The sequence below is a fragment of the Vanellus vanellus genome (assembly GCF_965231255.1).
Source record: "Vanellus vanellus genome assembly, chromosome: 13".
Taxonomy (NCBI): domain Eukaryota; kingdom Metazoa; phylum Chordata; class Aves; order Charadriiformes; family Charadriidae; genus Vanellus; species Vanellus vanellus.
This window is the reverse complement of record NC_138918.1, coordinates 6,545,500-6,568,761: the sequence shown is the minus strand read 5'-3', so window position 1 is coordinate 6,568,761 and position 23,262 is coordinate 6,545,500. Positions and strand designations below refer to the sequence as shown.

At 49.2% G+C, this 23,262-nt stretch overlaps 1 protein-coding gene across 1 annotated transcript in view; it reads left to right on the top strand.

Moving 5' to 3' along the window:
• The window catches only part of MGAT4B (alpha-1,3-mannosyl-glycoprotein 4-beta-N-acetylglucosaminyltransferase B), a 54,169-nt gene that overhangs the window by 21,963 nt on the left and 8,944 nt on the right, over positions 1-23,262 (top strand). Inside the window, exons 2-6 of the mRNA XM_082489801.1 lie at positions 16,021-16,200; positions 16,899-17,039; positions 17,883-18,016; positions 20,610-20,656; positions 22,759-22,872. Of these exons, the coding sequence (XP_082345927.1) occupies positions 16,021-16,200; positions 16,899-17,039; positions 17,883-18,016; positions 20,610-20,656; positions 22,759-22,872 (616 nt within the window). The remainder of the gene's footprint in view (positions 1-16,020; positions 16,201-16,898; positions 17,040-17,882; positions 18,017-20,609; positions 20,657-22,758; positions 22,873-23,262) is intronic.

The following is a 23,262-nucleotide window of genomic DNA, read 5'->3' as shown; positions in this document are numbered from 1 at the left end:
AATAACACATAGGTTTATGTATTTCAAAGGTGGGAAGGAATGCCAGCCTCATTGAGGCTGACTTCTTATCTGATACCCATCACAGGAGTCGCTTTTTATTTAAACTGAAATATAACTTGGTGTATAACTGGAACGTAGCTCCGAAGAAACAATCAAGGTTTGTTTTTTTTTCCTGAGAATTCATTATAACCCTGCTAATTTATGCTAATGGTTAATCACACTTACTATTAAAACGTGGGCATTTTACGTCAGCTTGAGGGCTGGGGAGAAAGAAGAACTCAGCGATTCTGTATTTCAAGTAGCGTGCCCAGCACAAGCCTAGGAAAAAAACAGCGCACGTTTTAGCACTCTCAGATGTCTGTTCTCCTGTTGATACCCATTACTCTCAGTAGGGAAGTTATGGGCATTAGCAGCAGAATGAATTTCCCTTCATGTGCAGTGATATGCTCTTGTAGCTTCATTTTATCATCTACTGTCTGATGTTAAAGTAAAGAATTTATTTGTCTTTGCAGGTGTGCAGGGCTGGTTTAGCGTCCTGCCCGCTCCCGCGCGCCTGCATGGCCGCCTGCCCGACACCTCCCAAATCTGTGCTGGGGACGGGGTGTAGAAATGCCACCCCCCGAAATCTGATATGCCACACACACACACACACACACACACACACACATACACACAGCTGCTGGGCTCGTCCTCGGGAAAACATACTCAGGGAATTAGCTACAGTCGACATGCGCTGGCCGGGTTGCGAATGAGCGGTGCCAGCACTGCAGGGACCCCGGAGGTGGTTTGGCAGAGGGTACGTTTTGGTCCCGAGAGGGGACGTCGCTGGGGCACAGCGATGCCGAAGCAGCGCTCTGTGGCATACCGACCCCAGTTTGGCTTCTGAAGTTGGTTTGGTCACTTCTGGGCAGTGCCCAAGGGTAGGCAGATGGGAGGTGGTGCTGAGCGCTGGGCGGCTCTGCTTGGGGCTGCCCTGGTCCGCACCAACGTTGGGCTAATAAGCACTCGACCCACACTGACAGCATCCAGGATATTTTCCGTATCTTTGCACTAGCAGGGCTTGCTCTGGTTTGTTGTGGACAAGTTAAGATACTTCTTCCAGTGTACTGATTTCTAAGGCTGTCAGAATGCCCCTGCTCTCACGGGGCTTTGGACATGGCCATGGGAGTCTTCTAGGAGTATCTTCGTAGTCATAAATACCTACATACAAAGTCATGATCTTATAGTTTATACATTTTGGCTTTTTCCATGGTCATAAAACTAAATAATATTCCCCAAAAGAGGCTGTGTACCTTGAACCGCTCCCCCTAGCCCATGACAGCATCGGAGCTCACCCATCTGCATTGCTTCTCTTCGGACATGGGTTTGGTGGAGACGATGACACAGCTCTGCCTCCACTTCTTCCACATTGCTACTGTATCTGACAGTCTGACTGCCCTCTCTTGATGTTTTATCCCTAAAGAAGAAGAAAATTGGATTAGGTTTTTCGCAGCAACGCACAGCGGTGGTCCTGGGTAACGGAGCTGGTCTGTGCACGGGAAGCTTTGAGAAGTTGGGTACGAGGGTAAGTTACTAACAGGGGACTCGCCCAGGGTGATTTGCTTTACGGCCATCTCATGAAGGCACTCCAAAGGATGAGCCGATCACTAAACATTTCTTCATGTGCTCAGATGACAGCTTTTAGTACTCGAAGAGCTGCTGAGCAGCCCCAGCGGCCGGTGGGAGACCATTTCCAAAGCGGTGTTTGGATGCAGCGAAAGCACCCGAGTACAGAAATGGCCTCCGCGGGCACTGCAGTCCAACAGCAAACCTCTCTGTACAGAGGGAACAGGGGCTCGAACTGAGCTCGAAATACTGGCGCCGCAGCTTTTAAGGGCAGTGTCCATCGGGGTGACTCACGCTGCTGGTTTTCCCCGTGCTGTGCCGGACCCGGCTCCCCTGCGATGGGATTTTCCCTGGGTTTTGACCCCCGGCACCCCTGGGACAGCCGGGCTGCAGCGAGCGGGGTCAGGCCCCGTGCGCCATCACTCCCACGGGTGCAGTTTGCTGTGATTTTGCGCAGTTTAACTCCTTCAGTACAAGCTGTGGCTCTACTCGGCTGTGCCGGGGGGGGTTCATCTTCCGCAAAGCCCCTCTTCCAGCTTTGCCGGGCGGCCGTGGCCCCGCTGGAGCTGTGTGCTCTCCCTTGTCTTCCCCTCACACCTCCCCAAGGTTAACGATATCTGGGCTCTTGGTTTGAGCATCTCAGCGAATCCTCCCATCCTGGTATAAAACCTGTCGATCCATTGATTTCATCCCAAGGAGCGCTTTGCTCTGCGGACAGCCCAATTCAACGTTGTCCCACGCATGGACGTACGGCTCTGCTGGTGCTTTCTGGGGCGCCTAAGATACTGCGGTTTTGTTGTGGAAAACTCTCTCTGTGGGCTCTGACAGTGTTTGCTGGGTGCATCTTGTGGGTTCCTGCGAGGAGACGGGGACTCTTCTCCTTGCAGCAGGCAGTCTGTCCACCTTCACAGACTCATAGAATGGTTTAGGTTGGAAGGGACCTTAAAGATCACCTAGTTCCAACCCCCCTGCCCTGGGCAGGGACACATCCCACCAGCACAGGTTGCTCAAAGCCCCATCCAACTGGCCCTTTAACACCTCCAGGGATGGGGTCTCCACAGCTTCTCTGAGCAGCCTACGCAGGTCCCTCACCACCCTTATTTCTTCCTAATATCTAATCTAAATCTCCCCTCTTCCAGTTTAAAACCATTACCCCTTGTTCTACCGCTGCACTCCCTGATCAAGAGTCCCTCCCCACCTTTCCTGTAGCCCCTTTAGGCACTGGAAGGGGCTATAAGGTCTCCCTGGAGCCTTCTCTTCTCCAGGCTGAACAACCCCAACTCTCTCAGCCTGTCCTCATTGCGGAGGTGCTCCATCCAACTGATCATCTTCGTGGCCTCCTCTGGACTCGCTCCAACAGGTCCATGTCCTTCTTGTGTTGGGGCCCCCCGAGCTGGATGCAGTACTCCAGGCGGAGTCACACCAGAGCGGAGTAGAGGGGCAGAATCTTCCATTCTCCTTGCAGCACCTCAACATGTCAAACTGAATCTTTCTGTAACATAGCTTCCCTCTGGGTGGGAAGTCTGGAAAACTGAGCCACAGCAGCCCACATAGCAATTAGCGTTACCGTATGTATGCCACCAGTAAAGGTAACAGCGTGTGAAATACTGAAAGCCCAAATGCATTTAAATAGACATGTTTGAAGGAAATGAGAGGCGTGAACTGCGCATCTGCTCGCAGGGAGCGTGAAGTGTCCTCTGCCAGGACTGAACAGCACTTTAGGAATAGTTGTGGAATTAAGCATAAATACCATTGTCTTGTGGTTCCGGGCTACGGGAAGTATACCTATTTTTGGAGGTGGTAAGCAGCATACTGTAAGGGCCGGTGCATTGTCTTTAAGCCATTAGGTAAACCTGACATTGCAAGAAAGCAAAACCTCTAAGGATGTGGTTTCACGAGCCATTTCAAGTGCTCTCCGTTCGGGCTGTTGTCCAAAACAGCATCCTAGTTCCCATGTGCTTCCTTTGCAGCACCGGCTCGGTCAGCAGGATGGTCTGGCCAAAAATTAATCACACAATGAGGATGCTTAATTTTCCAGCTGGACCAGCTCATGGATACGGTGGACCATGGGGCTGCGCGGGTGTTGGTGCCGTCCGAAGAGGCAGGGCGCAGGGAGCACTCTGGCTTTAGGGCGCCGAAAACCACTCATGACACCCTGCCCGGAGCTCGGCACGGGGGCGCGGGAGATGCCAGTAACATTTCAGAGCAGCAGCTTGTGGAGAAGCTTTCAGGCATCATCAACCAAAGGTCTCAGCAGTAAGACACCCGCATAGTCAGCATCCTCCTCCTCCCCCAGCTGTTGGTTTTCTACCCTTGAGCTGTCCTGCAGCCCCCGGCGTGCGCGGTGCCGTCGGCAGCATCTGTGCTGCCTCGCAGTGGAGCCGACCTGCCGGAACGCCGCTGCGGGCACGGGGCTGGCAGGCAACGCCGCCGCAGAACTGCTGTCAGATGCGGAACCAGGGCCACCGAGCTCTGCGTTGGTCCCTGCCTTTTCAAATAGGGAACAGCTGACTTACCACAGGTTGCTGTTGCTGGCGAGTCAGGAACTCCCACCTTTTCGTACTTCGGTGACGTGTTTTCTGCAAGGGGAAGAAATAAGGGTGGGTTTTTTTCACTCTAAAGTTGGCTGGTATGGTTTTGTGGGAGGGGGTGTCGGCATTATTTGATAACCCTTTCTCATGTTTTCTTGGCTGCTGAATGAGAAAAGGGAGAAGTGGGTCTTCCTACTCTTTTAGCAGTATGGTTGTTTTTTTTTCCTGGGAGTTATCCTAGCATATAAAATGAAACAAGAGCCCTCAGATAGCATCAACACTTATAGTTGGTCTAAGTGTGCTATTTAATGGCAATGTCTTGTTTTTTCTCTGGAGAGAAGAAAATGTACCCCATTAAGTGCTCATGTTACAGACCTGCACCCTGGGGGATAAATATTTCAAATACTAATGCTGAGTAATTTTTAAAAGGTTCTGTATGCATTTTATTTTAGGCGTTCTGAAAATTATTTAAAACTACTAAAACAAAACGCAATTCATATCAGCTCATCCCGTGATCGGTATGCGGTGATTTAAAAATCTGCTTCTCCCCACCGGCAGCGTTGGGCGTCCCATCGGGCATGGGCACAATAGGGAAATTGTAATCTGTTTGCTGCTGCGGGTCTGTAGGTAGACAAGATGTACAATTTACATAGACAGTGGAGCAAAGGGACCGCTCCAAATATCCTTTCACTCTAATACAGTCGCATGCATTGCAAATGAGTTACTCTTTTGGAAAAAGAAGTCAAACCTGACTTGCATTGAAGTTCTCAGCTATTAATGTGAGCGGAGCCAGGGACTCCAGCCAGAACTTCTGTGATTTCCTTGATATCCCTGCGACAGTACATTGCTTTAACTTTTCCATATGCGTTCTCTGATTTATAACACAGCACTACTTTATTTTGCTGTTGTAAAATTATTTCATACGCTCAGCCACGCCAAAAGCTTCATATGTTATTGATTAAACAAATTCCCCCTGTTCCAGGATTTTGGCTGTTCTGAGCCTGGTGGTAACTTTAGTGGAATGACGAGTGTGATGGTCAATCGTACAAGGAGGAGGGGAGAATACTGTCCCGGCACTTATTGCTGCTAATCAATAAGCTATCCTTCAATTTGCAAAGTGGAACTGCTTTTTCCACTCACCACTGCCGCATCTCTCCCGGGACAGGCTCAGCTGTGAAGTGCCGGTGGCTCGTGGTCATTCGTGGGGGGGATGATGATGATGTTGGATTTTAGTAATGTTGGGAGGAGGATTAACAAGAATTTCATTTCGACTCCTTCACAGGCAATTAGCGACAGCTGCTCCTAGAGAAAGGGCGTGATGATTAACACGGTGACCTTTGCAAAGATCGGCTTCCCTTCTTGGAGAGCTTCCTTTCAGCTGGACTTGCGAGTCATTAGCGCTACAGCGCAGAGCGGGATGCGTGGGTGCTTTGGGGTTTGGTGGAACAAGGTCTCTGTTTCTCTGTTAACATAATTAGGTTGTAATGAAAAGGGGGTTTCCTTTTGTGACCGTGAGGCATTTGCTCTGCTTCAGGATTTTCTGCTTCCTTAAAGCTCCAGAGTTGGGCTTCACCAGCACCCGCAGGACCGTGGTCCTGCACGCTCCAGCCATCAGCTGTTTCTTCAGGGTTGTTTCGGTTCATGAGATTTTACTCTCGGTAGCTTTGGTACTCGTTGCGCAAACAAGGTGAAAAGGAAAGAAATCCAGTCTGGAGGTTTGCAAGTGGTGAGAGCCAGGCAAATCCGATTTGGGATTTTATTGCGTGCGACGGTTTGCAATCCAGCGTGAAGCTGATGGCCACAAGTGACAAGGGAAACAACCCATGACATGGCCGGCACCGAGACCCGTGTGCCTGAACCTCGATGATGTGCGGACGAGGCTCCCGCAGGCTCCTGCCGGCACATTTTCAATACAGGAGAGCGACACGTTGGCCACTGCAAGTCTGTTCCCGCTGCCCTTCAGTGCACCCAGGAGCCTTCTCATTCGTGCCGTGGAAGGACGGTGCATTAGGCAAATGCATCCCCTTTTAAACCGCACGCCGGTTTGCTCGGTCAGGACTGACCACGTCTATAAATTCCCGGCCTTTCCCATTCCCCTCTTTTCCCCTTTCTTTCCACCCCTCGCCCAGGTTTGCCTGTGTGATGTCCTCCCTTAAAAATCCCATAGAGCTGCAATTATTTCGAGGTTTAATGACCCATGATTTCTGTAATGCTTTATTTTGTTCACTTTCAGCATGTTTTTATTCCCCAATCAAATAGAGTATTAAAAAAAACACCAAGAACAAAGCCTTCACTTTGCATTTGGGAGAAAAATGCTTCGAAAGCTGTATTTGTGCTACACAGGTAAATAATTAGATTGCTAATGAATTAGCTTTGCTTTGAAGAAGAAAGCTGCAGTGTTCCTAGTTAAGTTGTGAGGAGAGACACAGAAATTTGGGGTCTTTCTCCCAAACAATGGGGGGAAAGGGGCTGCCAACCCACAGGAGGCCAGGGACCACCAGGGTGGTGATTTACCCCATCATCTCATTGCAGCACCTTCCAGCTCTCCTGCGTTGTTTAATTTTGTCATTTCAGTGTTTTTCCGTGGCAGGAAATTCAGAGAAATAATATACTCTTTCTATGCAACACATTTCCTTTTATCAGTTTCAAATTAATATTTGAATTGAATGGTTGGTTACTCCTGTATTTTGAGACAAGGAGAATGGAAGTCTGTGATATATTTTCATTATATCACTCTATTTTATATGCTTTTCATCATAAGCGCTATTATTATGACCATCCTAAAATGAATAATCTCATATATTCTTTTCTTTCCTCACAGAGCATGGGGTTTTTTTTTTCATTCCTTTGATCATTTTCATCACCCTCTTCTAAAGCCCCTTTTAAGTCTGTAGTAATACTCTTTTTCAGATGAGGTGAAAACTATTCTGAGATTAGGCAGCATCATTTTAATAATGTTATAATCTTCATGCTATTATTCCCCATCCTGTTCACTAAGCAGACTAAAATCTTGTTTGCCTGCCTCTCCATCACCCCTTTTTTTTTTTTTCCCTGGATCGCTGCTGTGTGTAGAGCAGCATCAAGACACTCTGATGCTCTGGTCTCCTTCCTAGTTAATATTGTTCATTAAGAACCATGTGAAAAATAGCTTGATTTCCCCCCCGATTAATTTGCATCTGTCATCTTTGGTGTTAATTTGCCATTCTGCTGCCTTTTCTCTTGGTCATTTGCTTCTTTTCTGGCTTTGACAAACTTATCTCCGTATCATCTCTGTATTTGGCTACTTCACAAATTCATCTCCTTCTCCAGATCCTCACTAAATCTATTAGACAGCGGGTTTAATACCAATCCATATGGCTTCCTCTTGATAGTTAACCTTTTGCTATGATGAAAATTCACTATTTAATTTCGTCTTCTTTCTCTTTAGATCAATGGCAGTATTTGCCCTCTTCCCTTCTCCTCCTCAGCTGTTTTGCAGCAAAACGAATTGCCGTCTGATTTGTCCGTCTCGTTAAATCCCCTGAACGGGTTGGTAAAAACCCAGGAAAAATCAGAAGGACTGGTTCCTTTTGCAGAAGCTGATGGTGGTTTATAGCTGGGGGTTTTCCTTGCCCGCCAGCACTTTTGTTTGTGGCAGGGTAAAACCCGGGGGATTTGCAGTGATCTCAGAGCTCTTTGTATGGTTCGATGTGATTCACCCATGGAGCTGGGCCGCAGAATGAGATCCCAAACCTGCTCCGCAGGTACCCGAGAGCGGTCAGACGGCTTCTGCTGCCTCCTCTGCCCAGATCCGAGACAGTTGAGGCATAGGTGATGGGCATCGCTGTTTGCTTTCCTAATTTCTGAGTTTCTACATCCTTGCTTTGGAGCCTGCATCCCTCCTGCAGCTCCCAGGGGAGCTTTTTGGGCCTGAGGGCAGGCACCGCTGCGACTTGCTTTCTTCCTTGGAAGGGGAATTATAAGGCTCACCATCCATGGTATGGTTCACCATCCCCGTAATGGGAAATCTACCCAGCCCCAGTCCTGAAAACTTACTGCTTAGGACTTTGAAAGTAAAAAAAAAAAAGCTTATTTTTGGAAGGATCTGTGTGAATGTTGTCTGAACTGGATCTGAAATGCAAACAGTTGCTCCTACTTTGGAATAATAAGGCATGGGGGATATGTATTTTCCTTTCTGCTTCTGAGGATGTATGTGCTGAGACAACATTAAACTCCAGCGAGGAAACGTGCAACAGGAATAAGATCAAACCCTACCACTGCAAAAATAAGAAATAGTGACTTACGGGTGCCTGCGTTCCCTGGGTAGAGACCGTCTGTGGAGAGATGCATTGCATTTCTATCTCATTATGTGGAGCTGTTGAAGGTTGAAATGCTGTTAAATATACCACAGGCTCTTATTAAATGGCTATATTAAAAAAAAAAAAAAACACAAGCCACCACACATACACACACCAGCCTGCAGCTGGTGGAAGCACATTCTTTATTTGAGGATCATTTTTTCAGACAGGCTGACTTTTAATAAGCCTCTTGCGCCGGCTGATATGTTGGCTCAGCGTGACAGTGGTGCAGGGGGATGCTCCAACCCAACAGCCGACCCGGGGGCAGCGCAGGAGCCTCCGCGGCGCTGGGCTGAGCGGTTGGGTGGGCTCTGGCTGCAAAGGTTCACTCCCGCTGCCATCATCCAGCTGGGCATCCAGTGCCTTTTACTGGGTGCAGAGGTTGGATGCATCAAGCAGAGTGTGGCCAGCAGGTCGAGGGAGGTTATCCCCCTCTGCTCTACCCTGGTGAGGCCACATCTGGAGTACTGTGTCCAGTTCTGGGCTCCCCGGTTCAAGAAGGACAGGGAACTGCTGGAGAGGGTCTGGCAAAGGGCTACAAAGATGATGAGGGGACTGGAGTGTCTTTCTTATGAGGAAAGGCTGAGGGGCTTTTTAGTCTGGAGAAGAGAAGACTGAGGGGGGATCTTATCACTGCTTATAAATACTCAAAGGGAGGGTGCCAGGGGGATGGGAACAGTCTTTTCAGTGGTGCCCAGTGACAGGACAAGAGGTAATGGGCACAAACTGGAACATAGGAAGTTCCATCTTAACATGAGAAGGACCTTCTTTACTTTGAGGGTGGCAGAGCACTGGCACAGCTGCCCAGAGAGGGGGGGGAGACTCCCACTCTGGAGCCATTCCAAACCCGCCTGGACGCCGTCCTGTGCAACTGCTGTAGGTGCCCCTGCTCTGGCGGGGGGGGTTGGACTGGGTGATCTCCAGAGGTCCCTTCCAACCCTGACCGTTCTGTGATTCTGTTGGGTACCCATTTTTGTAACATGCCATAGACCCTGATGCTGCAGAACGGTGCTGCCTGTGCTCAGGGTGGTGCTTGAGTACAGGCTCTAAGTTGGGGCATGGCGATGGCACCAAGATGTGTGTTGGGGCTGGTGGTGGCATCGAAATACATTACTCGGCCCCAATTCAGGATAGCACATACCTAGGGCATGTTCATCCTCTGCCCTTTTTGTTTACACTTCGTTTCATACCTACATACCAGGATAGCACATGCCACAAGTATGAAGGTATGTAGGTATGAAACAAAGTGTAAATAAAGGGCAGAGGATGAACATAAGGAACAAAACCATAGCTGCCATTTTTGATGGCTGCTTTGACCGCCTGTGCACATTATCCCCCATCCCTGGAGGTGTTCAAGGCCGGGTTGGATGGGGCTTTGAGCAACCTGGTCTAGTGGGAGGTGTCCTTGCCCAGGGCAGGGGGAGTTAGAACAGGATGATCTTTAAGGGGTCTTCCAACCCGAACCATTCTGTGATTCTGTGATTTATGGTGACTCTGGGGCTTGCTCCATCAGTGCCAGCGCCGGCACCATCTAACACAGCCTCTTTGCTTTGAGCTGGGAAACCCACATGCCGCCTCCTTCTGTCCCTGGTCCCTCCCTGCCTGCCGCTCTCCACGCCTACAGCTGTTTTCCCAAGAATAATGAGCTTTCCAGTGGTACTAAAGACTCTGCTTTCCATGTTACTTCTGAATATAAAAACTTGAAAAAAACTTTTTTAAAAACCTTTTTTCTTTAAAAAGAAATAGTTTAAAGAAACTTATTATAAAGAAACTTAGGGTGTATTTTTATAAGCAACAGCTAGAAAATGTCTGTTTTGATTCAGTGTCCGGGTGGTTCAGGACACAGTGTAGCTCCAAATGTCGCGTAATGTTTACTGAATAGAGTGTTCGCTGTGTGGTGATGGCACTGCTGAAATGCTCTTTTTTTCTGTGGGGGCGAATCAGCCCCCAGTGGGGTAGTTGCAACTGCTGGAGCCTTTTGGGAGGTCCACCCTGCCAGATAATGTCCACTTTCTGAAATCTGGCCTTAACCACGTTTGGTTTGTTGCTTGGTGTGTTTCGGTGCTCAATTCCTTAACGCAAACCAAGTTCTCAGTGGCCGCATCTATCCTAAGCTGCCAAAACATTTATGATTTTAAAAGACGAGTCCAAGACTGGAAATATTGGTCCGCTGGCTCATGGAATAGGAGACAATCTATCTCTCATTTTACAGGAGCACAGTTAGCGTTTCTTCAGGTTTGAAGGAAAAGACCTGCTCAGTCTTCATCCTGCCTGGCAAGGACAGTGACTTTTGGGGGTTTTTTTTGGATGCTGAACTATCCTTTCTTCTTCTTCTTTCTGCTACTTAAGAGAATATTTTTACTGTTGCAACTTACCTGTAGCTCCACGTACCCCATCAGAGTCATTTTCCCGTGGCTTTTTGGGGGATGCTTTGGAGTTTTGTTTATGGTGAGTCTCTAAAGCTGGTTTCTTCCTTCTACAGTCAAATAAGCAAAGGGCAATATTTTGCTTTTAATGGTGCGTTTATTGTGGAATTACTGCCAATCCCTGTGTATCTGTGTGCTCTGCTAGCCTTCAGCTTTCCACGTAAAGCAGGACTATCCCTTTTTGCATCTCAGGAGCTGAATTTACAGCGCGGTAACTCCTTATACCCGTTTTAATGGTCTGGTGAAATTCTGTTAGCAAAATACCTAATGAATGTTGCGATTCAATCAGGGCAATCTAGAGTGTAATGTGTGGAGCGGTGCCAGCATTATATAAATCATTAAACATCAAAACGTTAAAAAAAAAAATAAGAAATCCCTAATCATCATCTCAACTCCAAGAGTTCCTGTAAATGGCAGGGGACGAAGGCAGCGGTGGGCAGCGCAGGCGCCTGGCTGGGACGGGGACGGTGGCAGGCTGGGGTGGGACGGCTCCCCAGCTTGGTTCCCTGTTGTTTCAACCAGGGGCATTTTTGGATAACATAGATGCTGTAGCATGGGGAGGGGGTTGTTTGTGTGCTCTGGAGTCCCCCCCAGCCCTTCCAAATCCTAGAAAGGCAAGTTATTAATTAAAGGGATGCTGTAAATAATGTGAAGGAGAATAGGCATTGCAGGTGCATTTTCTGTGGGCAGTTTAGTTTTCTACTCCAACTCCATTTGCGTTGTGAACTGGGGACTGACTACTCTATTTTGGCTGGTTTGGCCCTGGGAACTCTTGCAGCCAAAAAAAAGGTGCAGTTGTGCTCCTGAAGCCAGGATTTTATAAAGATAAATGGTCTAGAGCTTTGGGGGTTGTTTTTAGTTTTTAAACAAATCTCTTGAAAGACTTCCTAATGAGAGGCAAACCCAGCTAGCAAAGACTATGCGTTTGCTTTTGAAAAGATTGAATTGGAGGGAAATCTCTGGCTTTGGCCATGGGTCCGCTCTGCTGGGAGAGGTTATCTGCGGAGAACAAAACCAAAAGTAATTGGTCCTGAAATACGGACGTGTTTGAAATGCACCGCGGGCTCGCTGGGAGGTTGGAGTGTGATTTGAAAGACTACCGCAAAATACAGAATTATAGCGTTCCTCACTGTATATAGATATAGATATACACACATATACACACACATATGTATATGCACGTCTATATATAGATATGTATATGTGTGTATATATATACATGGATGACCATGTGAGATTTCAGCGTGGGGGTTTTATCAGCACTAGTCTGATTCTGTGCCCATTTGCTGTTTTAGGATCAGATGAGGTATTTTGCATTCACTCAAAAACTGAAAATGGATAAGCAGACTGGACGCAGACGTCCCAGCCCGCGCCTCTGCTGGCAAATGGTTTGCACTTAATAGTCGCTTAAATAAGAACAAAGCCACAGAATTCTCCGTCATGGAGAAATACTTTTTATTAAATGGATGCTGTCTCGGCTGGACAAAAGCCTTTGGGAAGGCTGGAGGAGATGAGCTCTGTGGAGCCCAGGTAAGGCTCCCGGGGAGCAGCCCCTCGGCCCCACCAGCGCGTGCCCATCCGCTGCGCATCACTGCATCCCGGCTGCCGGGAGAGGAGCCCGGTCCAGCCGTCCTTGCCTGCAGCTTCACAGTGGTCTGCGTTGTTGCCCAGCAAACCCAGCGCAGGGATCTCAGCTGGAGGCCCTCAGCTGAAAAAAACCCAAAGCCTGGCAGCTGCGGCTGGGCACAGCCGGGGGGAGAGAAGGGAGCAGAGGGGAGAGCCATCGGTGGGCGAGCGATGCTCAGCCGGACGCTTCCTACGGCCGCCGTCCCTCCGCTGCAGGCTGCTCCCCTCCCCCCTCCAGGGATACACCCCCAAATCTGCTCCGGGATGGATGGATAGATGGTGGCGGGTGCTCAGCTGTGCCCAGCGCTGCCTTCTCTGGCCTGCGGAGAGCTGGCTCGTACGAGGCTGCTGGATGCACGCTCGGAGCCTTACAGCCAGCCTGTTTCTACAGAGGGCTTGCGAAAGACCGTGGAGTGCAAATATTAGGCATGGCAAGGTGTGAAACGTGCTGTTTGCAGGGCACGGGGCACGCACAGTGTGCGCTGCTTGTTTGAGAGGTTTTTGGTCTCCCAGGTCTGTCCTGCAGACCATCACCTAACACTGACTTTATTTCTTTCAAACCAGTATATTTTAAGCCTGAAGCATTGTGTTATCTCTCAAGAAAAAGTAAGCTGAGTCTGGTTTTTTAGTATAATTTACAGCTAGGAGTTTTTGTCCTGCAATGCTTGAGTCTGGGGATATTTTGAGCGCTCTGCTGTCTTGTGCTGGGAGGGAGTACAATAAATATGTAGACTGCTTACAATAAATAGGTAGTGCTGCTGCTTTGAAAGGTAAGTAAAGGGTCTGTGCTGAACTGACACTGGCTGAAAAATTTGTTCAGCCTAATTAGCAGCAAATCACTCGTGTGTCCAACCTTGCTTGTAGACATGGGCGCCAATCCCCCCCTTTATCCCCTGCTGCCCTTCGTGGCTTTTCCGTGCCCTCCCTGGCTGAGCAGCTGAGGGTTTTTGTGAGGACAGCAGATCTGCATCCACGTGTCATTGCAGACCGACGAGTGCAAAATGGCATTACTGGAAATTCGTGGGAAACTGTACACCCACCTTGGGCTTTGTCTCGGACTGTTCAAGCTGTCACCGGCACCGGTCACGATCGATCAGCTTTTAAATTTCATGAAATTTTAATTAAAGAATGGAAAGCCTACGAAGGCATCATAGGACAAGAGCACTGGAAACAAATACAATTTCACTTCCAACCATTAGCCGGAAAAGCAGCAAATGGTTGACTGCACATCACCATTGCAGTCTGATGAAAAGAACGGCTCTTGGCTTCGGCGGGCAGGTCATTAGTGACTGAATAATCAGTGACATTTCCCTTCTAAATCTGACACAAACGAAGTGCAGTGCTCTGGAAAAAGCCATTAAGTGCAAAGCCTTGCCTTTACTCTGCTCCAGGTATTGCAGAACAAGATCTAATGGCAGCCTTTAGCTGTGATTTGGCTTTGGTAGCATCCACAGGATAGTAACCCCCCCGCTATGCCGAGAGCCAAATGCTCCCAGCCTCGCATAAGCACGGTTCCTGTCATCGTGGCACGCAAAAACAGAGAGCGAGACTTGTTCCTTGCTGGTGTTCACAGATGCAGCCGGTAAAAGATACAGGTAGGAAAGCCTATAATCTAGAGTACTGGGCAGCTGAAAGGTATATTCTGACGTCTGAGAGGTACCAGGAGGTAGAGGTCTAGCTCATCGTGGAGTCAATTTAAAGCCCGGCATCCTCCTGTGAATTCCCGTGGCAGCTCCCGAAGCTGGGTGTTAACCTGTTTTTCTGCAATTTTTTAAATGTTTTCTTGACGGGAGTGGAAAGTGAGCGGCACCGCACAGGAAAAAGGAAGGAGTGGCCTTATTTATGTCTGTCCCTCGACTTTCTCTGAATAACGTGTTGTCAGATGGATGGAGTAATCAAATGGGTGTAACTTCCTCTGCTCCCTCCCCGTGTGCCAGTGGCTTTGAAAATAATGCTGAAAGGTTAATAGGAGGCAGGCTGCCTTGCGGGGGGTCCCTTGTGTTGAAGCAGCGAATCTTTAAGAAGGATTTTTTGGGGAAAGAGACCCCATGGGGGAAACTTTTCCTAGGAAAAAGCATTACTGGGAGCTGGATTGGGAAGCGCTGTTGTCTTGGAAACTCTGTGCTTTGGAGCTGGGTATGTCTGATCTTCAAAATTCCTTTTTCTTTATGGACCCCAAAATAGAAGTTGTCGATGCAGTCAGTGTATCTTTTTTCAATGGCTCTGATTTATATTTAGCCCTGTGTTGGGACGTTCCAGTGCAGTATTTTTGGTCATTAGCTCTCCTGGTCGTGTTTGGGCTAAGGGTCTACTATTCAGTGGATAAATCTGTTTTGGGTGGAGTCCTGTGACTTACAGCCTTACTGAAAACATGAGTGACCACAGATGAAAGTGGGTATAAAATAATGGGGTAAAAAATGGCCCGGGAAAGTTCATTAACGGCTAACTGATTCCACTCCCAGCTATTGTATAGTTAGTTCCAGCTGAAGGCTTTTGATAGTTTTATTGCTTAAAAAGGGCATGGTGATAAGATGTTGTTTCAAAATACAAAGCTTTATTACCCAGCATAAGTTTCTTTTTTATATATTACATTTATAGTGTATCCTTAAGGTCTGTATCCAAACACTTGGATTTATGTAAGCATCCAGGCAGCTATTGCCATGTGATATTCTTTATCCTGCTGTGTTTTGGAGAGGTTAGATTCCCAAAATCCCTTTGGCTGTTAAAATTTGGGACTCTCTTCCGAAGTTGCTTGTGTCTGCCCTCGTCTGACTGCAGAGCAGCATCCCCCTTGCCAGCATCTCGCTTTCCATCACTCAGGGTCATCCAGGAGATACCCTGTGCCATCTGGAGAAGGCCTTCGAGATGCTGTCCGGGGGTTCTCCCAAATTACCCACCTGAACACCCTTTGGCATGTGCTCTTAAAACTCTTTCCTTTGTATGCCATAAGGAAACCAAAGCAAAGAGCGAGGTGGTTAAAAATATTGATATTCCTTGGGTTTGTCATGGCTTTAACAGGCCATCGCCACCAGTGCTTTCAGGTTTTTTTCACTTGACTTTGTTTCCCTGCTGCTCACTCCAGCGGTCGCCATCTCGCACACCCAAACTTCTGGAGCTACAGAGAGATGCAGAATATTGCTCATAAAATTAGTGCCAGCAGCTGACTCCACTTTTGTGAGTATGTAGTGAAGAAGAGCTACCACCCAACTTGTTTCCTGCGTGCTTTGGTCACAGAGAACCAGGTCATATTTCTCTATGACCTGGAAACCCAACCTAAAGAGAAAAATGGGAGCAGCTTTTTAATTGTAGTTCTGCAACTTAAACTGCCGTCTCTCCAACCCTCTCACCGATGGGTGCGCGCTGTACCTCAGCTCCCTGAATCCATGTTGTAAGGATTGTGGAGGTAGAGGGGGTATGAGTGACGCGCATTGCTTTTGCGACTCGAAACCCTTCAGAGCACAGAGGAGAAAGCTTCTCTCTCTTTTCCATCCGCAGGTGACGTTGTGGACATCTACCAGCGGGAGTTTCTCGCCCTTCGGGACCGACTGCACGCAGCTGAGCAGGAGAGCCTGAAGCGCTCGAAGGAGCTCAACCTGGTCCTGGAGGAGATCAAGAGAGCGATCTCGGAGAAGCAGGCCCTGCGGGATATAAACCGGACCTGGAGCAGCTTATCTGGTGAATAAACAGAGAAGTTGAGGATCTCGGGCTGTTGTGAAGCTGTTTTGATGAGGAGGTAGAGAGGTGTGCGTGCGTGTGTGGGTGCAGGGCTGTGGACAGGATGTGCTCGTCTCTCCCCCGGCGTGAGCACGTTGTGGAGTCCGGAGGGACTTGGGAACTCTTAAGCTCCTGTTTAATTACAGGTGCATATGCAGCATTAAACATTGAGATTTGCCTCTGCTGAGGGTACTTGCCAATTTGCTTGCTTACAAGTTGGGTTTTTTTTCTTGCAAGTCGTGTATGCCGTTTCCTCTGGCTGTATTGAATCCGTATGGAAAACGAGTATCCAAAGAAAGGGGGGAGGAAGGCGTTAGGTTGGCTGAGCACCCCTTGCCAATTTATTTGTTCGGTTTTGTTGTTTTTTTTTTTTTAAGTTGCTCAGTTGAAGAAAATTGGATCTCTGCAGAAAGATCCAATTTGACCTTCATTTGATCTTCATTCTCCCCGCTCCTTCCCAAATATTTTGGGACTTCTTTAAGGCCCTCATGGCTCCTGCTGAACTTTAATTGGGTTTGTGGGAGCATGTTAAAGGTTGGCCTGATTTTTTATAACCCAGCAGTAGTCTCGGGTGGCCAGGCTGCTCTAAAAAGGCTTTTCGCCTTGCAGTCTCTTCCTACCTACCGTGCCTCGCAATTGATTCCCTTTTCCTTTTTAAGACGAAACCAAGTTAAAACTGTGGAATATCACCAACAAGAATGTGCTGCACCTTCCCACCATCTTCCATCATTTGCCACATTTGCTGTCAAAGGAGAACAGTCTGCAACCAGCCGTGCATGTGGGACAGGGGCGCACTGGAGGTAAATGGGAATTAGTGCTGCTCTGGTGCCCTTCCTCACCTTGGTGCCTGTCCTTCCCCTTTCCTCCGGGCCTGGCTGTGGTACAGAGATGAGCAGGACTGGAGGAACGGCTGCATGCATCATGCAAGCTTCTTGGTATGGTGGCACGCGGGGTGGGTAAGCCATGTCACGTCTGCAAGTCTATGGGAGAGTGCTGTCTGTGCTCGTGACTGGCACTAAAATGTTCTCGAAGCTTCTGCCAGACGTTTTTTGCTGCTTTCCATCTCCAGGGTGCTCTAGACTTTGCCTGGAAGGTGGTCAGATGAAGGCACAGTTTGTAGGGTGCTTCATGGAGACTCGAGCCAGTCTTAGGTGACAAATCCCATCTGGAGTAGGACTTTGGGTACTAGATGATTCCCCCCTGCTCCCAAATCCCAACCTAAACCCAAAAATCTGACTTACCCCTCCTAAACTGAGGTGCTTCTGGCCATGGGAGGGGTTTGGAGAACAAGGGTGGTCTTGAAGTTGGCGTTCACAGGCTGAAAATGCCCCTAGGAGGTGGAGGGGGTTTGGGTGTTTCCTTAGGCATCAGTCTTTCGGGGAGAAAAGAAGGAGTCTATCTGACTGCCATGGGTGCCCTGCCAGGCTGACACACTGGGGTGCTGCTGGTTGGTACTGGGCTGGGGGACAGGAGTATGGGAACCCTACGTAGCCCAAGGACCTGCCAACCTGCTGATCACTGCTGGTTTTTAACGATGGAGCATAGTACTGAGCAGGGGAACCATGAGGCGATCATGGGAGCGAAGCAAAGTGTCTTGTCCCAGCACCCCTCCCTCTCTAAAATCTCTCCTTGGCCCTGGGCAGTGTCTGTTGTGATGGGAATCCCCAGCGTGAAGCGGGAGGTGCATTCCTACCTCACCGACACCCTCAACTCCCTCATCTCAGAGCTCACTCAGCAGGAGAAGGAGGACTCTGTCATCGTCGTCCTCATCGCTGAGGTAAGACAGAGCTTTGCCTGTTTATCCCGTTTCCCTGGCCCCCGCTGTCTGCCAACCGGTGCCCAACAGGACGGCTGCCCACCTGGAGGCCAGTTCTGCCGCTTGCCGGGGCAGAAAAGCCCAGCCTTGGGCTGCCATCCGACTGGGATCATTAGGTGCCTCCTGCCCAAAACGAAACATCGATTGGGCCAGAGAGGGTCAGGATGCGAGCAGGCAAACATTGGGAGCCGCCAGTGCAGCCAGTGTGATAATCTTTCTGGTCCAAATCATGATGGCTCTTGTAGGGTGTTTGGGTGGTTGTTCCCAAAATGTGCTGGAGCAGTCCCATGGCCGTATCTGGGGGAGCTCTCAGACCCGCTCCTGAACCAGCTTCGTTTCTCCACGTACCTGTAAGACAGCTCTAACCCCCTCTCCAAACCCAAGAGCCTGCTGATTTGGGGCTGAGCCTAATATGATGCCTCTTCATACTGGTGTCTGGAGCCCAGAGTCAGTTGCTGAATCCAGGGGCTAAAAAGCCTCGATACATTAATCTGCAAGAGCTGCTTTTATCTATGGGTTTAGATGGTTATTTTTCTCCATGGTTTTCCCCTCAGGATTATTTTCTTGAGCTTGAAGTGCATTTGTCTTAATTTCCAGAAATCCGGTGAGAAAGATAAACCTCAGTGGCATGTTACTGGGAGCGGAACAAAGATAAATGTCTGGGTTTGCTGCCTGTTTAGCCATCATTTGACATTTTGAGTAGCGTTTGGCTTTTGGGTCTCTGGCTGGTACTTCATACAAGGAGAAGGTGTTCACGGATGGGTGTAGCCCAAAGTGCCCGGACAAGATTCGGTTCTGGCTGTTGTTTCCTTTTGAGCCAGGACAGGTTTGGTGGCTGTTTTCACAATGACTGAATTAAAGCATGAGAGTTTTTAAGTAACTTGACTAAAAAATCTTCTGTTTAGGACGGCAGTAATATATGGGGTTTTTAAGTGGGCTTGAAAATATGGTGCACGCTGTGATAGCAGCACCTGACTTTCCGTGTGTGCCTGTGGTAACAGAAGTGAGCAACAGAGAAATTAATTCTGATACTGTGAAGTGCAGGAGCACACGTGCCATGGCCCCGTAACAGCAATGGTAGTTGTTGCAGATCAACCACCGCCGTCACTGTCCTCTCTCGCTAAGCTTGCCCTTGTAGCTACACAACGTCCTCCTCCCGTGGGAGTGCCAACCACCGCTGTGCCTCCTCTGCCTCTTCCCAAAGTGTTTCTGAATGTACCGGCACTCAGCGTTGCTCGTTAGACTCTTCAGACACGGGATAAAGAGTAAATAGTGAAGAGGTCATATGAACCTGGAGTGGACACTGGGTAATTTGGAGACTCAGGACAACTCAGGAGCAACTGAATGTTCTTTTTGGGATGGGGACTTCTCATTTCCTAGTGCCACCGCTAACGACCGCAAGTGTCATCCACAGTGGTTGGGGCTGCCTGGGGGAGCCGGGGGCTCCTCGGCTGGCAGAGGGAGCCCCGGGGCGAGCTGGCCAGCTTGGCTGTCACCAGCCTGTCGTTTCGGTGGCAGCCAGGCGCTTGGAGCAGAGCTCTGCCATTTGCTCCCAAAGCCAGGAGCATCTTTCCTGCCTTTGTTTTTCCCATTGCTGTTTTCTTGGCAGCGCCGGGGTAAGAAATCAATCCAGCACCGGGAGCCTAAGCCCTGTTTGGGAAAGGGACCTTTTTCCTCTCGAGAAAACCCTCCCTTGTCACCGTTCCAGTGTGGAAGCGCTGGGCTCAGCTTGTGACATACATCCCCGGCGTCTCACTTCTCACCTCCGCCTGGCGCCGAGCACAGCGACAGCCGGTCCCGGCTTCTGCAATGCTGCGTCTGCAGATCCGCCTGGGACACGCGGTCCCGTGATCCCTACAACCTCCCTAAACAATGCCGCCACCAGGAAACAGGCACAGTTTTTGCTCCTAGGTCTCCTGCCCTTTGTTCTTGGATTTTGTTTTCCTGGTCACTGTGCAGATAGTTTCTGTCCGGTGCCTGTCCCTGTGTTTGCACTTATCCCGCCAGCGGATAGCGGCGCGCGGCGCTGCTGACCTTCACCTCCCAACTGTTCCAGGTTGACTGTGGGAACAAATTGTTGTTTTAGGAAGAAAAGCATCGAAACGAACCTGAAGTGAAAAATGCACACTTATAAATAGACTCCTCTCTTTCACAAAGGGGGTAGAGGTCCTTTTCTGCTGAGAGTATTCGCTTGGATGAAAGCCAGCGTGTATAGAGAGAAAAAAAAAAATAGCCCCGAAGTTAACACTTTGTGCAAACGCTTGATGCTCGCAGGGGCAGAAGTGCCAGGAGAGCATGTGGGGAAGATGTGCAGCGTCTTGAGTCCTTTTGGGTGGTTTTTGGTGCGTGTGATGCTTTTGGTTAACACTGGCCATAAAGGAGGGCTCCGAGGAGTCTCTCAGCACAGGGAGAGCGGTCAAACTGGATAAAAGGAGACATGAAGATGGTACGGAGGTGCTGGCGCTACCCCGGGGTGTGTTGAAGGTGATTTCTGAGCCACAGGGGGCACGGGCTGAGGCTGAAGGAGCTGACACTGCTTATTGTTTGTTTTCAGACGGATCCACAGTACACAGCTGGAGTCGCAGAGAATATCAGAAACCTGTAAGCAAGTCCAAATGACTACGGCGGTACGGTCTGTGCCTTTAAGCAAGGCCAGGGAACGGCTTCGTTAAGGAGAAAATACATGCTCTTCTGCTTCCCTTTTGTATTTTTTGTTTGTTTGTTTTTTTCTATTCTTAAACTCTGGGCTGTCTTTGCTATTGCCGCTTCCACTTTCTGCTTGTCCTAAAATGCATCCCGTATGTAGGTTCCATTAGGCTGCTTTGTGCTTGCAGTATTTAACACACGGGATCATGCCGTTTCATTTTGCTCTTTCTGTCCTGGGGCGTTGCGAGAAGATGGATTATTCAGATTTCCAGTGATCCTGGCAATTGTTTCCGTGTCTAGTGCAGCCCTCTACCTGCTCTGCAGCGTCAGAGCAGCCGGGCAGGGTGGTAAGCACACCCAAATGCTCCTGCCTTATTTTGCTTTAAAATCCATGATCCGTTTTTCATCCCGTTCCAGTCTGTTTTTCCCCTGTTCTAGGCGCTAGTGACATTTGTCTCTCGTGCTGGCTGCTGTTTATGACCCGACGTCTCAGTGGCTCTTGCAGCTTCGTTTGTGGCTGTTTAGGCAGAAGCCGGTGACAGATTACTAACCGTGAGCCGGTCCAGGCGTTAACAGCATCAGAGCTTGGAGGCAAAAGGAAAAGGTGGTGAGAGAAGAGGCTGTGACTCCCATCCAGCTCCTGCGACTGCGTGTTTCCAAAGGATCGCAGTCGCCATAAGAAGGAGACGCAAAAGGGCAGCACATCCTCCGGGCGCCCCGCGTCCCCGAGCCAATGATGGGAGAGGGGCTGGGACGCGTGTGGGGCGGGTTGTGTTCCCGGGCACTTGCAGAAGAGCTGAAACAGAGCCCTCCATCTTGCTGGGCAGGAGCTGGCAGAGCTCCCCTCCTTCTGCCTGCTGGCAGGAGGACGCACTTATCGGGGGATAATGGACTGATTGTCCGATGGATCCTGATGAAATTACTGGGCGCTGCTGCAGAGAGTGCTTCTGCGTAGAAGGCCTGAAACTTTAATTGACTTAATGATGTGATTTCTCGCCGTCCCCCTCTCCGGTGCCTCCCGCCCCTCCCTGATTCACTGAAATTATTTTTCTTCCAAATTGAATTGAGGTAGTGTGGGGCCAGGGCATCGCGGGAGGGAGAAGGCTGTTGCTGCTTCAGTGCAGGTTTTGCCAGCTCAGTGAGAAGCGCCTGTTCCACTGCTGCCCGAGGAAGGGAAGGTTTGAAAATGTTAGCTGAAAATCTTGCCAGTCCCAAAAAGGGAATAGGGAAGGGAAAAAGAAGAGAAGTTGGTCGCAATCTCGCCGCTTTGTCTCCCTCTGCCCCATCTCCTGTCCTCCAGGCTCTGCACAAACAAAGGAAATCAGCCTTGCACCAAATGTTCTCAAAAAGGCAGTATAAAAATAACTGGTTTTCCCGCTTATCTCTCACAGTTACAGTAATCTCTGGGTATTGCTTGCAAGGCTGTTGTAGGTACATATTTTTCAGATGGGTGACATTTTTTTCTATTTGAGTTTGACTTTTTAAAGGGTTCTTAACCTCATTATAGGGAAAATAGATGCTGATTTTTATCAGCGTAAGGGAACTAGGTAGAATTCCTGCTGGCTGTCCTAACTACAGCACAGCACTCTTTTAAGTAACTTATCAGAAATGCATAACATAATCTCTGCAAAATGGCTTTTAATTACTGATGCATTTGGAAAAAAATCTCTAAATGCCGGTAAATGCCAGCAAGTCCTTTCTTTAGTGCACCAGTCTGTAGGTCCATTTAATCCTGTAGAGAGTACGTGGTGCTCGCAGCTGGTCTTTAAAGCTGACCTGTGTGTGCAGGAGGGCGGGAGGAGGGATGCTGGGGGGGAGCACGCAAACGTAGGGCTATTAGAGACCATGGGAGGGAGAGAGCAGCTTTAAAACTCTCTGACAGTCCCCGCCGATGTCCTTCGGTGAGGCTTGGAAGTGTGCTAGCTGCTGGGGAGGTTTTATCTTAGAGGCTGTATTTTTTGTTGCGTTCTGCAGCTCGGTGTTTACCCAGCGATTTGGTCTATGAAATGGTGCGTCAGACGTGGAGATATTTGTTTACTGCTGCTTTTCTCCCTCAGATTCCCAAAGGAAATACACTCAGGTCTCCTGGAGGTAATTTCCCCGTCTCCGCATTTCTATCCTGATTTCTCCCACCTGCGGGAATCCTTTGGGGACCCCAAGGAAAGAGTCAGGTAAGAATCAATGAGCTTAAAAACAAGCAAGCCCTGAATTAAGTAACTGCAGCATGTCCCCCCCTGACTCCAAGCAGGGAAAGCTCTTCTGCAGGGCCAGGCAAGGCCCTTAAACTTGCTTTATCCAAGAGCTGGAAGGACACGGGGGTCAGGGGGGTATGAACTGGCACCAGCTTTGCAGGGCTTGCCTTGTGCTGCGGTGTTTCCATCACCAAGCGAAGGGGGTCATTTTAACCCAGATGATGTTCATTTTGGACGTCCTTGAGTTTTCCAGTGAGTCTTAGCTGACCAGTTCAGAGGCCATCCCCTCCTCCAAGAGCTGTGTCACCTTCCCAGCTTAAACCCAGCCTCGGCTGGCTCCCCAGGCAGCCCGGCATCCTGGGAGACACC